General features: G+C 40.4%; 1 protein-coding gene across 1 annotated transcript; it reads right to left on the bottom strand.

The window, feature by feature from the left end:
• Positions 1-2708: 2708 nt before the first annotated feature.
• On the bottom strand, positions 2709-20443 carry LOC132122914 (sodium channel subunit beta-2-like). Its single transcript, XM_059533414.1, has 5 exons — positions 20195-20443; positions 9183-9349; positions 8848-9058; positions 3062-3257; positions 2709-2975 (listed from the first exon to the last, which is right to left on the bottom strand). The coding sequence occupies exons 1-5, from the start codon at positions 20274-20276 to the stop codon at positions 2966-2968; spliced, it is 666 nt and encodes a 221-aa protein (XP_059389397.1). The 5' UTR covers positions 20277-20443; the 3' UTR covers positions 2709-2965.
• Positions 20444-21525: the final 1082 nt, after the last annotated feature.

Genomic DNA, 21525 nt, shown 5'->3' with positions numbered 1-21525 from the left:
CTATAAATAGATAATGTTTTACTTGTCACATAATCATGACACCTGTAATGATGATGTTTACGTGTGAAAGCAATGTTTTGGAAATTGCATTTTCCATGAATAGGGTACAAAATATCTGCAACTACAATTTCAATTCAATCAAATTTAGCATAAAGTAAGCTCAGTAAGATAATTGTTTATTTTTTATTTATTTATCTTTATTCATTTATTCATAATTGGGAAAACATTATTTACTTCAAAAGTACCTTGTTCTTTGGGTCTGAAAAAATGTTTTAATTTATTTGGTAATAGGGAAATAAGCGTAAATATTAACAAATATGCAGTGGGTATAGGGAATAATCACCTTGCTTTAAAATAATCACATTTTGTTGTTTTGCAGCCTGAACTGAAGATGGAAACAGTTTTTGTTTTACCTTGCTGTCTTTACTTATATTAACTTATAACATCCAAGTAAAAGATATAACACCTACATGTCAGAACAAACAAACACACACACACACACACACACACACACACAGAGTTGGAAAAAGGATCAACCCCTTGTGTCAATATTTTGTTGAACCACCTTTTGCTATAATTACAGCCTTTAGTATGTTGGAATTTGTCTCCATCTCTACCAAATTTGCACATATAGACTTTGCAATAGCTGCTCACTCTTCTTTGCAGAACTGCTCAAATTCAGTTAAATTTTATGGTGAGCGTTTGTGGACTGCAGTTTTCAGGTCATTCCACAGATTTTCAATCTGTCTCTGACTTGGCCATGCGACGACATTCACCCTTTCCTCCTTCAACGACTGTGTGCTTTGGGTCATTGTCCCACTGACAACTTTCTGGCAGTGTTTCCTTTTATCCTGAAAAGTGCTCCAGTCCCTGCTGCAGAGAAACACCCCATAACAGGACATCACCACCCCCATTCTTTACTGGAGGAAAGCTGTTATTTGGATGGCCACATCTGTGGAGAATTTGTGATATTGTTGTGACATGCACACAATGACCATTCATTGTCATACATTCCTAACTGCTTCAGAGTCAAGGAAGCTTCTTGGTTGCTTCTCTGACCAATTTCCTCTTGGCTCTTTCATCCAGTTTTGAGTGATGTCCTGATCCAGGGAGGGTCTGTGTTGTTCCAAATACCTTCCACTTCTTAATAACTTGACTTGATTGTGCTTCTGGGCATTGATAAAGCCTTTTAAATATGTTTGTGTCCATCTCCTGACTTGTGCCTGTCCACAACTTTATCCCAGGAGATCTTTTGACTGCGCCCTGCCACCCACAGTTGATTGTTTGCTTCAGTTACACTACCAAGGACTGAAATGCACCAGGAAAACTCTTTTCATTCTGAGCTGATCAAAATGACCACACCTGATCACAGTTGAAAGACAAATGGCTATGTATGCCATTGAGAAGGTCATTAGCTACACCTACAGTAATTGAGTTTACAAGTAATTTTTAGGAGGGGGGTAATATTTTTATTTTTTTTTTCCAAATCAGTGAATCAAATTTCAATAAAAAAAAACATTTCTGACATTTTTTTGTTACATCTTTCACTTGGATGTTATAAGTTGTACTGAGTAAATATAGCTGAGAAAAGAAGAAGGAGAAAAAAAAATAAAACCTGTCTGTCTTGTAAAGGCGGCTGAATCTTTTCTATACACACTGTACAGTATCTAATAAGTCAAGAGACAACATGGTGCCTCTAAAGCTTTTAAAAAAATGTCATGGGACAGCAAAGCCTGCCCTATTTGTGGAATGTGCCAGATGCTTGTGCAAATTGATTCTTTGTTTTGTGCTAATTGTGTGTATCATGCTTAAGAAAATTGTCATGCAATGATTGTGAATGTTTTGGAGGTGTGTTATATTCTGTAAGCTAGCAAATTATAAATTTTGAACACTCATAGTCAGGGTCCTGACTAATCTTCTGCTGTTCTACCAACACTGGATAGTAAAAACAGCATACACTATTAGACTCAATAGAAGAAAATTGGCACAATGAGAAGGCACACACACAAACACACACGTTATGTTTCTATATCCACTTAGGAGGATGTTAAGGGCAGTGATTTTTCTGTCAAAACGTATAAACACCATAAGGGTAAAAACACTTTGGCAGTTATAATGAAGACTCAGTATAATTTAAAATGAATCTCTTTAGAAACTTCTCAGCAGAAAAACTGGATGGCTAATACTGTTAATGCTAATATTGCAGAAGTTAAAGTGAATAAACATCCATTGACTTTGGAAAAAAAAAAATAGTCCAAATGAAGTGTTCTGAAGGAAGTTGTTATAACCTTAACATGTCATATTAAGTTGAAGAGGCAGTTTAACACCTTTTGCGATTTCTCACTGGTAACTGGACACCATGAGACTGTGGTGAAGATCTTTCTAACATGATATGTTTGACTGCTACACAAGAAAACCGAGTATTGTTGAATGAGACAGTTATAGGATGAAGAGTCCAATATTTTTTACATATTTTCATGCAGGAAGCATACATTTACATACATTACAGAAAGGTAAAAAGAAAGACAATTATATATATAAGACATATATATATTTTAAGACATTTTAGAGTAAAAACATGAATATTGATATATAGTACAGTATATAAAAAAATCATCAAAGACTTTCAAAAGCTTTTGCAAATGCAGGTCATATGTGCAGTTATGCAAATGTAAAAAAAAAACAACAATAAAAAAAAACTCATAAAACCACCACAACAACGACACCACAGAACCTAACCATATACTTGTAAATGAAGACTACAAAGAGAGTGATAGAAATCAGGATATTTGGTTCCAGAACACAGTAAATAAAGGACAGACTAGATGGAAAACTTCTACTACTAAAGGGCTACTTTCAACCTCAGTCACACGACCACCAAAACACATTTGCTAACATTCATTTTACCAGAATGTGTAGGATGGAGCTCCACCATCCGTTAGGCATCCAGGGCTAAGATGGCAGGTTAGGACTGTCTGTTTCAAGATTTGAAGTAAGCAGTTTGTTTATACAGAAGAATTTTTTTTTCTTCATTCCAAGAAAAAAAGAAAAAAAATCTTACTTTGTTGCTTCTTCTGTGCCTCCTTCTCCATCTGGTTTGGCCTCTTCTTCCATCTTCTGCTCATCTGAGATCAGCTCCTGGTTCTTATGTCTGCGAATACATTTCACCACCACCATGGACAGAATGAGCAAAGCTAGGACTCCCCCCACAGATGCCCCGATGGCGACAGCAATAGTTGAATCTCTTGGTGGCGGTACTGGGCAGAGGAAGAAAAAAAATGAGTGATGGTAACAACAAAATACACCTGAGCAGCATATTGCTTCTGTGAAAAAAGTGTATTCTGAAAAAAAAGAAAGAAAAAAAAAAACTAAAAAAAATAGTAAATGTTAGGGGTGTAACGGTACGTGTATTCGTACCGGACTGTTTCGGTACAGGGCTCTCGGTACGGTGCACGTGTGTACCGAATGACCGAATGCAATATTTTGTGTGCAGAACATAGGTACATTTTCGTGTTTCCAAACAAACATATTAAGTGGCGGAAGTCTCCGTGTTCAGCGCAAATCCCACCCTGCAGCTGATTCTAAGGCCGGTGACACACTGGCTGCGTGGCGTGAGCGTGGCGTTTCTGCTGCGTGTCAGTTGCGTGACGGCTGCTTCGCGTTCTCTGTGTCTTTACATACCAGAATCGTGCCTGACGCGGCACTGGCGCTCTGCTGCTACTGTAGGTGACATAGAGGGAGGCCGCCGAGTTGCCGAAAGACCAGGATCTTGTCTTCACGACAACAATATCTATACTTCATGTTGAGCATACATATAAAGCCTACTGATGAAGGACACCGTCAACAGTATTGACGGCAAAATAGACTATGTTTGACAGGTGCAATATGCCAGTGTGTCACCGGCCTAAGGTTTTCAAAAGGCATCACGCGAGTGTGAACATCACTACAACTAGGAAAAAAAAACGATTGTAATTCAAACGCAGCTCCCGTCTGCATTTAAACAGACCTTTGCTCTTAATTCCGATCGGTCCAATGCAATAACGAAATCTGAGCAGATCTAAAAACTGAAACTGTTGATGCTGCAATTTACACCTTGGAAAAGTTATATATATATTTTTAAATATGAGCAGGCCTACAAGCTGGGATTGGTAATGCTGCACTGTAATCATAGTTATTTATTTATATTTTTCATTATATTTTATTTTATTTCTCTTTCATTTCATTATATTTTATTTTATTAATCTTTCCCTTACTGTACCGAAAATGAACCGAACCGTGACTTTAAAACCGAGGTACGTACCGAACCGTGATTTTTGCGTACCGTTACACCCCTAGTAAATGCATATTTATTAAGATATTTCTGAGCCAAGACTGAGTCGTTATGACATAAACCTCTAGTGGCTAACTGGCAACATTTTGGGGATGTTTATATGACAACAACAACCCTTAATGAAACAAAACAAAATAAAAATAAAAAAAATCTCATAGTAAAGCACTGTACCAGAGATTGATTTGTTTTGCCATAACAATGAGGACTGTGACATCAAAACTTTATTTTTTACACACAATCACGTGACTTCATATTCTGATTCAAATAATGTGAACCCCTTGCATAGGTTTTAAGTGTCATTAACTTCTTTGATAAGAATAAATCATAATATGGATAAATATTTACGTGTAGTTTTGTGCATGTTCAGTTTGTATTAATCCCCGCTACACATGCATGGGCGAACCTAAATTATTGTTGTGCAGACAGCCACACCATGAGTGTGCAGTGGTCAGCTCCCCTGCATGCTTCAGCACAAAGAGCATTTCTCTAAAAGAGAAACACGGGTGATTGTGTCTTTTTAAAGATGGTTTATCACCAGTGCGTTTCTGGGTGCTGTCACTATCTGGTGCCTCGGGATGGTCACGATCGCTGTCTCACGTGTCTGGGGGTTGAGCACACTGAGCAAGCATTCGTGGATGGTGCATGTTCTATTATATGACCATCTCGGAGTTGCATGAAAGACTCCATTAGGTCAAACATTGCGGGGTCCCTCTGCCTTTGCCACAATCCAGTGTTCGTCTCGGCAATCGGGGCGACGCTGCATCCCAAGAGGGAGTTCGTCAACCTCTAGCACTCCGCAGCCGGTGGAGCAGTTGGAGGGACGTTCTGGTTTCTCTACAGTGTAGAGGGAGCTGGCCATTTCATTTGGTTTTGGTTTACCCCTCGAGACCAGATGTCAATAGCTGCATCGGAGAGCTCTCTCTCTCTCCTGGGATGATGAACCAGCTGCGTTGCTCCCTTCCGGTGTGACAGCGTTGTCTGAGCCAGACCCAGAGATGACGGCTATGCTTTCCTGTGCTGCCAAGAATGTTGGGCTCATATAGAATCCTCCCTGGTTCTCAGCACCACCCTTCGGTACCATTCTTCCTGGAGGTGCATGAGAAGCTCACAAAATCGTGGAAGGCATCTTTTACTGTCTGAAACAAATCTTGTAGCTCCTCTGCTCTCAGTAACCCTCAATGGTGGAGTCACTTTGGGGTACACAAGCATTCCCTTGGTGGATCGATCAGTCGCCATGCAACTGGCTGATACCACTCTGTGGGTTACGTATGTTTCCTCTCACAGGTCTGTAAGTATTCATCAGGCTTAAATTGCAGTGCTTACTGAGCTTTTAAGGGAGGCGGCCCTGACCTCCTTGCCAAGGCATTATTGCAGGTCCATCAGGCCAAAGCCCTGAAAGACCTTCATGAGGGTGTTCATGACTGGGCAGTTCTACATTAACTGCGTGCTGCAATGGACCTCGCACTTCGAGCGACTAAGGTGACCATACAGTCCCTAGGTTGTGCGATGTCCACATTAGTGGTCCAGGTGTGTCTGGCTGACATGAAGAAGAATTATAAGGTACAGTTCCTGAATGCTCATGTGTTTCAGACCAGCCTTTTTTGGCGACGCTGTTGAGAGCAGTTCTCTGCGGCACAGAAGCAAACGGAAGCGATTAAACATATTCTGCATTGGAGGAAACCTTCTGATTCCGTCCCGGCTACAGCCCTTCAGCCTGCTCATCACCGTGGGACCCCACTGCAACTGCCCTCTCAACCAAGCAGCAGCTTTCCACCAGGCAGCATCGTTGAGCTGTTCACAGGCAGGACTCCCAGCCCATCCAGGCCCCCCTAAACACAAGTGCAAGAGGCTCTGATACGGGTGAACCGGATATTGGAGGAGACTGCTTGTCGGGAGATGGTGATCACATCACTCAGGAGGGATGGTTGGAGAATCCTTTGTTTTTTTTTGGTACCCAAAACGTCAATAAAGGGCAGTTTCCTCAGTCTCTGGGTCTCAAGAGGAGTAGAGTTGTGAACTAGTGATGCGAAGGTCGGACTTTTTTCCAACCCGTGGGTACCGCTTTTCTGAAATTATTTGGCCCGCTCCAGCCCCGCCCCGCAAATAAAGTAAATTTCTTGACCCGCCCCGCACATACCCCGCCCCGCCCCGATACAAAGTGCAGTTAAAGGTACTGTGCACATACGATTGTTTTCATATTTAGCATACAGAACATAACTCCACGTTTAATCCCCGATTTATTAATGTGAATATATTATATATGAACTGTCTGTCCAAACAATTAAAATTTTAATTATGCAAGAAAACCTTGTGCTTTGTTCACCTGAACAACTAATTTAGACTATTTATTTAATACGATTATGCACACATTTTAATAAAGCCAAATCAGTTTTTGTCACAAGTAAATACGTTCGTTGCCTTAAGACATAACACATAAAACACTCTTTTTTCCAGTTGCTAGCGTATTTGTGAAATAGCTTTAAAGAAATGGTCTCTGAACAAATCAGTGAACGAATCTGAACGAATCATTGGGGTGAACAAACTGAAAATGAACGAATCTCTTGAAAGAATCCAAATTTCTATCACTAAATTGCACGCAATATAAATGGATTTTTTAATTTTGTTTTTAATGACCCGCCCCGCAAATAAAGTGCCAATTTCTTTACCCGCCCCGCGGTTTACCCGTGGGTTAAGAGACGACCCGCGCATCACTATTGTGAACTGTGCATCACAGGATCTCTTGTCTCCTCCTATCTCGCCAGTGGACAGCAGTGGGTTGTCCAAGAACACCCCTCCTTGCCCATTCATGGAACCAGGTAAGGGCTGTAGCATTCAAGTCCCCATTTCATGTCATCACACGCCAGGCTGTCACAAGCCTCAAGCTGGGACCCTGTGTTTTCTCCCGCACACGGGGGAATCAGGTGAGTGTTACACTTCACACCCAGACCTCGCCCTATGCCGTCATAGGCCAGGCCATCACAGGCCTTGAGTCGAGCCCCTGTGTTCCACCACGCTGCCCAACCGTGGGTACATCGGTGGTTCCGTTAGTTCCTCTGGCACATTCTCACATACTGAGACCCTGCCCTGCTACATGCCTAAGGTTCTCTATATGATGCAGCCATGAGCCATCTCAGAGACTTCCATGTACACTAGGGCCCCTCTGGATTACTCCACGCGAGTAAATGTCACTTAATCCCCTCTGGGAGGAGGTGACTCCGCAGTGTGTCCGCTTCCAAATTGGCAAGTTGCGAGAAACAACTGTAGTCGACCTTCTCTGTGTAGTGCAGCGTCCTATCGTCTGCCTTATAGGAAGGATCAGAAGGCCTACATAGGGCACTGGAGGGGGCAGCCTCTTTGGTGTGTTGGTAGGGATCTTAATTCATCAGTCATTACCGACATGACGTCGAGACTGACCGATTGCAAGGGAACGTCTTGGTTACATATGTAACCCTCGTTCCCTGAAGGATGGAATGGAGACGTCACGTCTCGTCGCCACAGTTGCTGTACCACTGCTTAGCTGCCGGGTCAATGATCGCATGCTAACGTTTAGTTACACTTGAGGTGGATTGGTCTCTCTGGTGAGATCCCAATTCATCAGTCATCCCCTTCAGGGAGTGAGGGTTACATATGTAACCGAGTCGTTTTTAGCTGTAAATGTTGTTGCATAAACTACCTCTTAGCACTGGTTTCATTCTCAATGTTGCCAGAATGGGTGCTAGAGCAGATATTAGTGTTAAGTATTCTTAATTTTCTCTTTCAGGTTGACTACTGTCATACTGTACCAACTGTTTACATCTTTCTGAACAAATTAAGGTTGTTTCATTGTGATGAACTTTGAATACAAAACCTATGTTTTTTCTTCAAATTAATAGAGTGATGTATTTTTCTAGTCCAAAACCTAGAAATTAGTTAGCACATCCACAGTCTGATTTGTATCCACAACTGTACATACAAATTATATATATATATATATATATATATATATATATATATATATATATATATATACATATATATACACACACACACACACACAAACACACACACACTCACACAAAAATGTGTATTTTTTTCTTATATCTTTATTTCTTATTATCTGTGTGTTGTTGTTATTGTCTCTGTGCAATAGAACCTTCTGTTACCAGAATAAATTCTTTGTATCAGTAAACATACAAAACATACAAACAGCTCTTTCTGATTTCTGATTCAGATTCAGAAAATTTGTGTTTATTTGCGAAGATTATCATGATGTGAAAAAACAACAACAACATGTAAGAACCATAAGTGTTTGTTGTTCACAGAGCCAATGGAAATTTGGGTTTTTGTTGAGGGAACTAGGTGTTGCTAACCTCGTACTGGCCTACAAAAAGATGTCATCAATGCAGCACTCAATTCTAATTCTGGACTTAACAACAGCTGCAATAAGGAAACCCCATTCATCATGGCCTCTACTGAAAGAACCTTGAAGACCAGGCAACTTTTGTTGTACAGCTTCTTAGCCCATGCTGAAGCCTTACATTCAGTCAGGATGACGAACTGGATGGTGCCGTGACCCTGAATGCGATCTGGAGGGTTGCGCACATAGCAGTGGTAGATGCCCTCATCCGTTAGCTGAACATCTAAGATAGTGATGGTCAGGTCATTCTTATCCAGGTTTCCAGAAAATATGACTCGATCTCCAAATCGGCTTGACTTCAAGGGTGTTATCTTGTTCTTATAGGTCATGAACTTGGAAAAAAAAGAAATTTTGGATGAAGGTAGATTGAGAAAGATAAACAAACAAGAGAATCATGTAACTTCAAGGAATAAGTTTAGCATGGTATTTGCATGTTTAGTCTTTGTTTTCTCTCACCATCTCTTCTGTGCTGTTGCTTGTCTCCTGATAGGTCCAGTTCATGGCAAATTTGCTGGGGTCCAGCTTGTAGCATGAGGTGAATGCACAGGGGATTCTGACATCAGTCCCATTGAGAGCGTAGATCTGTGGTGGCACCAGCACATCCATGGAGTTCACTGGACAGGCTACAAGAGATGCAAATATACACATCTGATGGGTGAGATACTTCTGTAAAGTGCATGCAGGTTTTTGAATAGTAGTCTTATTTAGCTTCTGATCATGGATACATAATTTTGTCATTGTTAATTTTATTATAAAATTACTAGTTTTGACTGTAAATTCAAATTGGATAAGCCTTGTTCAAATTAGTTGTTTGCCAGTAAGATTTTGTAATGTTTCTGAAAGAAGTCTGTTGTGCTCACCAAAACAGCATTTATTTGATAAAAAAAAAAATAATAATAATAATAATAATAATCTTTTTGTAAACGTATTATTCATATATATATATATATATATATATATATATATATTATTTTTTTGCTTCCTTTCAGAAATTTCAACATTTATTTGTATTTTAAACAGTTTGGATTTTTATTTTATTTTATTTTTTATTACTTTTTTTTCATGTAGCACTTAAGTATTATAATTTTCAATGTTTAAAATAGTTAAGCTGCTTATTTTATTTATTTATTATTATGTGGAAACTGTGATTATTATTACTCTTATTATTTGGACCCCTAAACTTTAATACAGTGATAACAGGACTGCTCCAACTGTTTCACTGTTTGTATCTTGGACATTTAAAATATTTCCGTGCAAGAATCTGAGAACACAATGAAAATTACTTAAAAAAAAAGAACAACAACAACATTCTGATATTCAGGCTTCACTTAAATATTAACCATTTGCTCTCAAGGTTTCAAACTTTGGAATCCCAATAAATGTAAAATATTGTAATATTTATCAAGTTATTAATGTCATTCTATCCTGACCGAAATGAGTTTACAAAGTCTTAAAGTAAATTATATATATTTTCCTCAGTGTTTCTAAGTTCAATGTAAATAAATTATTCTTAATCTTTGTCTGTATTAAATGTACAATATAAGTTGAATTGTTATTGGTATGATAATTAATTTCCAAAAAATTTTATCATGTTGTCTAAATGTTTATTTCTCAACCTCTGCACCATTTCCTCCCCCTGCAGTCAGGAATTTTGAGTTTCTGGACAGGTTCCCAGTGCTGCAGCAGTTATGCTTTATTGGCTCAGCTCTCTGCAGTAGTAGCAGCAACTTCATCACACCCTTCCACCCCCCGCCCCACCCCCACCTCAAAGTGCTGCAGTTTAGTCCGACCCCCTCCCTTAGAAAAATCATGTGTCGTCATGGAGATATAGCAAGAACTAGAGCAGCTGTTTTCAAAAAACACACACACACACATATGAATAGCTTCAGTAAATATTATGATTTATAGTGTGTTAAATACAGCGTGCTTACTAGGCAAAATTTTAACTACACAGATGTTATTTGTGCTACAAATGATGCAGTACTGCATCCTGTCACATGTGACACCACACACACACTCTCACACACACACACACACACGCAGAGTCAGCACTCTGCCAGGACGTGTTACTCAATACGGGCACTACATCAATGTCGTCTCCACCCACCCTTTTAGCTTCATGTATATTTAGTCCATTTCTCTCTGCAGTCTGTACCACAGCAGAGACGCTTTAAAACTCCTTCACATACCCCATGCCCATTTAATTAATGAATGCATGCATTTGTTTCAGAAGAATCAGTAAATAATAGTCAAATTATTGTAGTTTGAAGGTAACAATAAATCTTGAGTATCTGTTAACTCTTGTTCGTGAATATTTTGGTGTATAAGCATGAAAACATGGGGTCTGAATATCATTGACGTCTCTAGCCCACTCATGGGGTACTGATTTGATGGACATGTACCAATATTCACCGGTTCAGAGTGATATAGGCATAAAATACTGCAGTGTAGCTCTCTCTCATCCTCTCTTAAAACAACAGTCCCTGAACAGGGCTGTCACAGTATTAGACTTCATATCACAGTTATTGTGGCCATAAGAATTCTTAATATCTGTATATCGTGATATCTATAGAAACCTTGGAGGGAAAAAGATATCAGTCAAATGATTTTTTACTTTGTTTATTGAGTTTTACTTTTTCACCCAACAAACATAATGATACTGATAAGCGCAGGGCACAAGACTATGGCTTTCTCCGTCTTCTTTGAAGCTTGTATGAAATAACAAGAAAATACTGTCAAGTTCAACAGTATGATGAATAAATATTAATGGTAACGTGGTGTTATCATAAGAGAACTGTTCATTTTAAATATTGCAGTTATTGCTAATACAGATATATCGTCACACAGTAATTTAACATGATATCGATAATTGTTGCTTTGAATATCACGGTTATCGTCAATACCGTGTGTCGTGTGTCGTGTACCGTGTACCGTGTGTCGTGACACCCCTATCCCTGACAAACCCCATCCTTATCTGTGTCCCTTTTGTTCTGCTCTCAAGGTTGTGGTAAAAGAAGAAATGTGAACAAGGTTCATTGTGGAGTTGTATATTCAGGTAAAAAACTAATAATAAAATAATACAAACACAAATACATACATGGGGAGATTACTTACAAATTGTAATCCATTTCTGATTCAAAATTACAGTCAGAAATCTATTAGATTACACATTTTAGGTAATACAATCTGACTACTTTTTGATTACTATTTTAAGAATCCTTTTGATCTAACTTGTTTATCACATAGCTTTTAATTTAGATTTCAGTTTTTGTATAGCAAGTTTCACAATGCATATTGTTTCAAAACAGCTTTACAGAAATTATTTGTTTCAATAAGGTATGTGTTGAATGTCACCTGACCAAACTGGAAAATAGGTCTCAAAACATCTGTTTGTCGGAGAAAGTATTAACCAAAGTTGATATCTATTGACATCAGCTAACCTAGTTAGTTGTTTTTATTGTTGCTGTTTTATTCCATAAAAAAAAGAATAATAAAAAAGTGTCAGCCACGTTAAAAAAGTTCACAGTTTAAGTCATTTGTGGATTAATGCTTACTGGAGACACAAACTATTTCAAACGATTCAGTTCGATTTGGTGAACTGGTTCAAGAAGAACCGATTAAATCAAATGATTCATTCGCGAACCGGATATCACTACACTTGAACGCGCTCACAACAGACCCGGAAGAGAAGACAATGCTGAATAAAGTCGTATATTTTGATATTTTTGGACCAAAATATATTTTCGATGCTTCAACAAATTCTAACGGACCCTCTGATGTCACGTGGACTACTTTGATGATGTTTGGACAGTATACTGTTTACTGACATGGACAGTATACCATACATAGGTTTTAAATGGAGGGACATAAAGCTTTTGGACTAAATCTAAAATATCTTAAACTGTTTTCCGAAGATGAACGGAGGTTTTATGGGTTTGGAACGACATGAGGGTCATTAATGACATAATTTTCATTTTTGGGTGAACTATCCCTTTAATACATTAACATTAACTAATGGAACCTTATTCTGTTACCAAAGTTAATGTGTGTGTGTGTGTGTGTGTGTATGTGTGTGTGTGTGTGTGTGTGTGTGTGTGTGTGTGTGTGTGTGTGTGTGTGTGTGTGTGTCTGTGTGTGTGTGTGTGTGAAATATACATGTTTAACATGTGTGTTATATAAACATGTGGGATGTTTTACTCTTCAGCTCACTCCTCGCTCATATTAATGTGGCATTTCTAAATTATGATGTTGTCATGTTTTTGGGATGATCACCCTGTCCTTCTGTTGTATCTATCTGCATGTTGTGAGCACATGGTGTTTTGTTTTAATTGTTCGCCATGCACTCTTCTGTGGCGTTCCTCCCCTTTCGTTACCACCCGCACTACTCTTAATTGTTTGATTCTGCTGACCTGAATCTAATGTTCATTCATCTCTCTCTCTATTTATTCCCCTTTTTGGTTCCCAACGATGCCAGATTATTATTTGTTAGTTAGCCATTGCTCAGATGTTCTGTCTAGTCGTGACTTTGTTGGCTCCCTGTCAGGTTTTTGTTGTTTCCTCCCATGTTTTGTTTTTCTATTTTCTCCTCCCCTGGTTCCTAGGCCAGGCACCTGCATCCCACAGAAGTTTTCTCGGCCCACTCGGACACCGGTTTCTTCGTTTCTTCCTCTCCTCTCCGTTCGCTGAATTCCAAGCAGCCGCGCCATTGAGGGCCCTCTGCCGGGTGTTTATTGCAAGGACATTTTAGTGGCCCATTGTTTCTGTTGGACTATTTCTCCTAATTCCCCGGCTGGTTTTTTGTTCTCTTTGAGGGAGTTCCTTTTTTGGACTTATTAAAAAAATAAATGGGTCTCTTGCTGAATCCTGCATCTGTGTCTGTGTTGTTAGCCTGACAGATCTATCTGGCTAAGATGGACACAGCAGGCCCAGAGGTGGAGGTGGAGTTCCTGGCTAACCAGGTAGCTGAGCTTACCACTCGCATCCAAGAGCTGCAGTGAGAAGCTGCGCAGGGTCGCCCAGTTCATCCTCTTCCTCGCCATGAGCCTGAGGCCTGTTGCAATAATCCACCGCCCTATGATGGAGACCCCAACTTCTGCTGGGCCTTCTTGTCCCAGTGTTCCATGTTGTTTGCCCTACAGCCAGGCACATATGCACTTGAGGAGTGCCTGCAGACACCAGGTTCTTCTTTGTCAAGAAGAAGGATGGCTCCCTGCGTCCCTGTATAGATTATTCAGGCCTGAATGACATCACTATAAAGAACAGGTACCCCTTGCTTCTTATGTTGTCTGCCTTTGAGCTTTTGCAGGGAGCCAAGGTCTTCACCAAACTTGACCTCCGGAATGCCTACCACCTGATTTGCATACGTGAGGGGGATGAGAGGAAGACAGCTTTCAACACACCCACGGGACACTTTGAGTCCCGGGTCCTTCCGTTTAGTTTGACCAATGCCCCAGCTGTCTTCCAAGCCCTTGTTAACCATGTGTTCAGAGACATGGTGAATCGCTTTGTCTTTGTGTATCTTGACGATATCTTGATATCTTCTCCATCTCTGCAGGTACACACTCAGCATGTTCACCAGGTTCTACAGCGGCTGCTGGAGAACCAGCTTTATGTCAAGGCAGAGAAGTGTGTCTTCCATGCCCAGTCAGTTCTGTTTTTTGGGGTTCATAATTTCTGCGGGAGAGATCAAAGCAGACCCCTGTAAGGTAAGGGCTGTTGCCAAGTGGCCAACCCCTGACTCTCGTAAGTCTCTGTAGCGGTTCCTGGGGTTTGCCCACCTTTATCGACGTTTCATCCGAAACTTTGGTCAGATTGCTGCACCCTTAACAGCACTCACCTCTCCCAAGGTACCTTTCAAATGAAATGCTGGGGCACAGGAAGCCTTTGATAAATTAAAGTCCCATTTTATCTCTGCTCCTGTCTTGTCTATGCCAGATCATTAATGTCAATTCATTGTTGAGGTGTATGCCTCCGATGTCAGTATAGGCACGGTCATATCACAGCGTTCGCACCTGGATGGAAAGGTGGATCCCTGTGCTTCTACTACCACCTGAGTCCTCCAGAACTGAATTATGACATAGGTAATCAGGAGTTTTTGGTGGTCAGGCTGGCATTGGGGGAGTGGTGTCACTGGTTTGAGGGTGCAGCTCAGCCCTTCCTGGTCTGGACGTATCATAAAAACCTTGAATATATCCATTCAGCCAGGAGGCTGAACTCCCGACAGGCTCGCTTAGCCCTCTTCTTTGGCCGGTTCAATTTCACCCTGTCTTACAGACCCGCGTCCAAAAATATTATGCCCGATGCACTTTCCCATCTGTTCTAGGCCCCTGGGGAGGAAGAGTCAGTAGACACTATTTTTCCCAAAGAAGTGGTGACATCCCTCTCCTGGTGGATTGAAAGACGAGTAGAGGAGGTTTTACTTAAAAGCCCTGTTCCGAAGGTTGTCCCAGCGGGTAGTCTGTTTGTTCCCACCAAACTGCACTCTGAAGTAATCCAGTGGGGTCACTCATCCAGGCTAGTCTGTCATCCAGGAGTCCAAAGGTCACTGGGTGCCATCCGTCAGCAATTCTGGTGGCCATCCATGGCCAAGGATGTCAGGCAGTCTGTGGCTGCCTGCTCGGTTATGTGCTCAGAACAAGACTTCCAATGTGCATCCAGTTGGTCTGCTCCGCCCTTTGCCCATCCCTTCCTGCCCCTGGTCACACTTGGCCCTTGATTTTGTCACCGGCTTCCCTGAATCTAAGGGTAACACCGTAATTCTCACAGTGGTGGACCGTTTCTCCAAGGTTGCCCATTTTATTCACCTTCCCAAGCTCCCCTCAGCCAAGGAGACTGCTCAGGTGGTCGTTGATCATGTGTTCCGGATTCATGGTCTTCCAGTTGACGTGGTCTCCGATAGGGGTCCCGAGTTTGTCTCCTGGTTTTGGATCTGCCTCAACAAGTCTGTCATCAGGATTCCATCCTCAGACCAACAGCAGTCCGAGCAAGCAAACCAGGATTTGGAACATACTCTTCACTGCCTAGCATCCCACAATCCGAGCTCCTGTGCCAACAGCTGTCCTGGGTAGAATACGCCCATAACTCCCTTCTGGTCTCTGCCACAGGTATGTCCCCATTCCGGTGTTCTGTCGGTTATCAAGTTCCCGTGTTCCCCACACAGGAACCCGAAGCTGTGGTCCCGTTTGCCTTGGCTTTCATCCGACGGTGTCGACACACCTTGAAGAGGGCTAAGCTGACCTTGGCCCGGGCTAATAGGCAGACCAAAGCAGCGGACGATCGTCACCGGACTCCTGCTCCCAGTTATGTGTGTGGTCAAAAGGTATGGCTCTCCACCAAGGACCTGCCTCTCAGGGTAGCCTCATGCATGTTGGCACCAAGGTTCATTGGCCCATACCGGATCACCAAGGTCCTGAGTCTGGCGGCAGTGTGCCTCAAGCTTCCTATCATGCTTGGCCAGGGGCACACTGTTTTCCATGTCTCAAGGATTAAACCTGTGTTGCATTCCTCTCTTGTTCCCTCTGCCCCAGCCCAACCCCCCGTCTAGTGGATGGGTCCCCGGTCTATACTGTGCGGAAGTTGCTAGATGTCAGACGTAGGGATCGGGTCTTTCAATATCTTGTGGATTGGGAGGGCTATGGTCCGGAGGAGAGGAGTTGGATTCCGGCCCGGGACATTTTAGATCAGACACTGGTCGAGGACTTCTGTCGGCGAGGTGAGCCCCTTCCTACAGCACCTGGTGGTGTCTGTCTGGGGGGGGGGGGGGGTACTGTTCTGTATCTATCTGTGGCCTTCCTCCCCTCTCGTTACCACCCTCACTACACTTAATTGTTTGATTCTGCTGATCTTAAACTAACCTTTGTTCATGTCTCGCATTATTTATTCCTGTTTTTGGTGCCGAACGGTGCCAGATCGTTGTTCGCTAGTTAGCCATTGCTCAGCAGCTCCGTCTAGTCATGACATTGTTGGCTCCCGGTCAGGTTTTTGTTGTTTCCTCCAGTGTTTTGTTTTTCTATTTTCTCCTCCCTCAGCTCCTAGGCCAGGCACCTGAATCCCGCGGAAAGTTTCTCGGCCCACTCGGATGCTGGCTTCCTCGCTTCTTTCTCTCATCTCTGTTCGCTGAATCCCAAGCGACCGTGCCATGGAGCGCCCTCTGCTGGGTGTTTATTTCAAGGACATTTTAGTGGCCCATTGTTTCTGTTGGATTATTTCTTTTAATTCCATGGCTGTTTATTTGTTCTCTTTGAGGGAGTTCCTTTTTAAAACTTATTAAAAAAATAAATGGGTCTCTTGCTGAAGCCTGCATCTTTGTCTTTGTTTTGTTCCGGACAGATATAATCTCTTTAACCCTTTCAGGCGTACGATCATACCGGTGTGACTTTTAGTGTGTCATGTCATCAACTGCTGAATTTAAATCCGCTTTCGCGCTTTGACTGGCGCAGAGCCAGATCGGACACGCTGAGTACTGGTCATATTATCACAGATATTCAGTGTTTTCAACCATTTAATGCTTATTTAAAGTTTCAGACATTTAAATACACATGAGTAGGCTACTAGCAACAACATACATTTACAGTTTGTAAAATATGTCTGTGGAATCGGCAAAAATGATCCTTACAAATATAATCTGACGACATGTTTTTATTGATATCATATACAGATTGTGTAGGTAACTAAAGTTTACTCTGCTCTTCTCCCAGTTTACCGCGGACTTACTTTTATGTGTTTTCGGGAGGAGAGGATGAATGTGCGTATATTGTCTCTGTGTAAATCCCACAGTTCGGATTCAGCGTGAACTAACATGGCGGCGCCCATTACTCAACTAACACAGTCGATATAAAAGTGTTTAAGCTACCAAATATATTTACTTGCACATATTTCAGAATCAGAATATCAGATATTTCATAATATAGCGAGCATGTTTTGGGAACAGGAAAAACGAAATAAAAGCAATCCATGTGTCATGCAGATCTATTGCGGCTGTGTTGTGTCACATGACAAGCATGACGCGTCGCCATGGAAACAATAAGGTCCTCTAAAAAAACTCACGCCGGGGTCTCAGCTAGAATATTTTAAACTCACGTGCGAAAGGGTTCATTTCAAAGTGAACAGTATAAGGTTTTTAAAACGATGTAACCACAACAAATCTGCTTAGATGGATCTGTACACCACATATAGAGTATTTCTGACTAATGACTGAAATATTGTGGGCAAAACATTGAGTGAGGCAATCCAGGCTTCTGTATTTCAGACAGAAGCAGATGTTTTTCTCATATTTTACCATATGTCACATTCATCTTACAGGCAACCGTTCTGCTGCAGTTGCATTGTATTTATTGATTCACTATTAAAAGTGATAGTTCACCTCAAAATTAATATCCTGTCATAGTTAAACCCTTATGTCTTGAAATCTGTATGACTCTTTTTTTCTTCTGTGGAGCACAACATGAGTTATTTACAGCGAAATATCCAGGCTTTCCCATACAGTGACAGTGTATTTCCCACATACTCACAGCAGAATGTCTGTGGATGTATTGACAGTGGCAAGTCTCCATACTTGCTCTGCACCAGCAGAATAGCAGATATATTCCACCAAAATCAAAGATATTAACATTGCAATATCTATCTATCTATCTATCTATCTATCTATCTATCTATCTATCTATCTATCTTTGCAATGGTTCTGAAGAAGAAGAAGAAGAAGAAGAAGAAGAAGAAGAAGAAGAAGAAGAAATTTCAATAATGAAACTGGAATCAATAGCTTTTGGGGCTTGTGGAATAATTCAGTATTTTCCAGGAAGCTGACTGAAATGTATTATTAACTTAAATATCTTGGGGAATAGGATGACACAAAAATATTGCTAATCCATAGTATTTATCTGTACACCTGAATATGGCATAGATATGCAAATCATTTTGCCAAGGGAAGTCACTATGTAAGACCAGTTTTCTAGAGGACAAAACTTGTACATACATGCAATATATTATATTCATACAAGCAATATGACAATTAAGCCACATTTGCAGGCCTATCATTTATATATATATATATATATATATATATATATATATATATATAGATAGATAGATAGATAGATAGATAGATAGATAGATATAATAAATCAAACCAAATGGCATTTATTAAATACTTTTAGATTTTGATGTATGGCCATATCATGATTAGATAATTTAAGATTAGAATTAGGAGTACTTTCGAGATAAACGGTTTAGTAAAACGGTTTTACTATAATTTCAGGTCATGTTCCTCTACGGTCACCGAAACAATGTGGTTTCCGCCCTCTGGTGGCTTTTTTGAAAAACTCAATTGCTTTCACTGGAACTTGAATTCAACTTCCCCATTCAGCTGTATGCAACTCTTGTGGTGTGTGCCTTTTTATTTTTTTATTTTTGGTTTATATTAAGCCTGAACAGATATTCGCTAAGAAATCTTTGATGAATTAAAATTTTTGGCCAAAACCACATGGATTATGCAGAAGTAGGTCATCTGCCTTCTGCTGAAAAAATCCTCATGCATCCTTTACCAGAAACGGTTTTATGAGGCCACAGCTGTAGCAGTAAACCTATTCGAAAAATAACCACAACATGCACATGGTTATTTTATCTAGACTTGTTTGCTTGTTTGTGCATATATAAAATATGTCATTATTCAGAGAGTTTCGTTTTATTTTATGTATTTATTTTATTTGTATTGTACAAAGTTAGATGTAAACATGAAACGTCTGTTTAACATAGATTCACTCCAATAAACCCCTTTTTCCTCACCCCAAAATTGTATCCAGTACTTTCCCTATTTAACTGTCATAGTATTATTATTATTATTATTATTATTATTATTATTATTATTATCCCTTTCTCAAATATATATATATATATATATATATAATTTTGTATTTATTTATTTACTAAACTGCCAATGGGAGGCAGCATGCAGTTCATTACCTTATATTGTATCTAAATATATATTGCATGTTTTGCTCCACCAACGAAAATTATTCAAAACGAAGCAGAATAAATTGTTTTGTCTCAGAGCAACAGACAGCATGTTTTGTTTTGAAACGTGTCAGCGTTGTTAAACCCGCCAGAGGAGCTGCTTCTTGATGTGTGACAATGAATGCGAAAAAATACAAATATACTCAATATAGACATAATATGTCCTGTTTACGTTCCATCCATGTCCTGTTTACGCTCACATGCCATCACAATCAAAGCAGGGATAATGGAGATGCGAAAAACACAGCAGTGTTGTTTAATGTTTTACAGACTATATGTAACAATAATAACTATCAAACGATATGATGTAATTGCATATGCCATTTTGTTTCCTTTCTTATAACGCATGCATCTTGCTAGACTGCAAACTGTTTGTACAATGAAATTATTTAAAACGACGAATGGTCTTATTTTTATTGTATATATTTTTTTCTTTCCATATCAGAAGCTTTTTTACTTACCCAGAAATACCATCAATGCAACACAGGATAATTTTAAAGCGGACGCCCACTGCGTTTTCATAAAATGCAGTAACATAGGCATTTTGGTCGATGACAATAAACGTTGCGAAAGATAAGATCAGTAAAGCGTTTGAGATCTATTTCTTCGTTTCAATTATCATAAAAATCACGGAAAACGTTTTTATTTTGATCTATGATATGGCTGGCAGTGTCCGTAGCAGCGAATCTGGTTGATCTCATGGTTGTGGTTTGTCGTTTGTAGTACTTGAGGGTTCAATTAAACCATGTCATAATTCACCATAATAGCAGGACAACAAATTATATGACTCATTCCACGAGATTAAAAAGAAAGAAAAAAAATCGGAATGTATCTATATATTATGTGTCTCTCCTCTATTGAGAAAAGTCAGAAATCAGTGTAAAGAAAATCCAAGCGGCCGTTGATGCAAAACCAAATAATGAGGCGCTAGCTTGCAGTAGGACCACCTCTTCTCATCTCCTTACTACTGAAGATCAAAGCACTCGAAATGAGCAGGAGGTGGAAATACACATGGGATGAGAATAGGGCCGAAAAATATGATGATGATGATGATAAGGCTTATTAAAGCTATATACTTTCTACAGGCATCTACCACAAGGCAGTGTACTCATTTGATTAGAGAAACAAGAGTACATTGAGGGTGTGCCTTGCTGCCAATAATGGTAACAGCCACTAGTTTTGTTATGGTTTCTAAAACTCTTGGTCTGTGGTTCCTCAAATCTCAAAGGGCAGAGTTGGCATGAATAGTTAAGTGTGTAATCACTTCTCCGCTATTAGGACTGCAGGGAAAATGTGTTTGCCCCATTGACAGAGACAGTGGGTCTGTTAGAAGAAGTGGCAATTTCATGCTGATGAGAAGTCATTGAGAAGACAAAGAGGAAAAGTCAAGGGGCTGAAGCTTACAATGAAGAGCAGTAACTGTTGACACCTAGCAGATGATGGATGAGGTGCATGTGGACAAGAAGAATGAAACTGAAGTGCATGCATATTCAGACAAATGAAATCAGATTTATATTATGAGGGATAATGTAAAGTTTTATAAAATGTTATGTTTACATATGCAAATGAGGCATTATTTAGGGAATTCGTGGCCTAATGGTTAGAGAGTCGGACTCGCAATTGAAGGGTTGTGTCCACAGGAATTGTGGGTGGGGGGAGTGCATGTACAGTGCTCTCTCCACCTTCAATACCACGACTTAGGTGCCCTTTGCGCGAGGCATCGAACCCCCAACTGCTCCCCGGGCGCCGCAGCATAAATGGCTGCCCACTGTGTGTGTTCACTGCTGTGTGT

The sequence above is a fragment of the Carassius carassius genome, chromosome 41 (genome assembly GCF_963082965.1).
Source record: "Carassius carassius chromosome 41, fCarCar2.1, whole genome shotgun sequence".
Classification (NCBI taxonomy): domain Eukaryota; kingdom Metazoa; phylum Chordata; class Actinopteri; order Cypriniformes; family Cyprinidae; genus Carassius; species Carassius carassius.
This window is presented reverse-complemented; position numbering and strand designations above follow the sequence as displayed.

Coding starts and splice junctions, on each gene's coding strand:
- LOC132122914 (XM_059533414.1), bottom strand. CDS start 20,276: ATGCCTATGTTACTGCATTTTATGAAAACGCAGTGGGCGTCCGCTTTA. Junction 9,350..20,194: donor TGCATTGATGGTATTTCTGG/GTAAGTAAAAAA, acceptor CATCTCTTGTAG/CCTGTCCAGTGAACTCCATG. Junction 3,258..8,847: donor GTTCGTCATCCTGACTGAAT/GTAAGGCTTCAG, acceptor TCCTCTGCCCAG/TACCGCCACCAAGAGATTCA.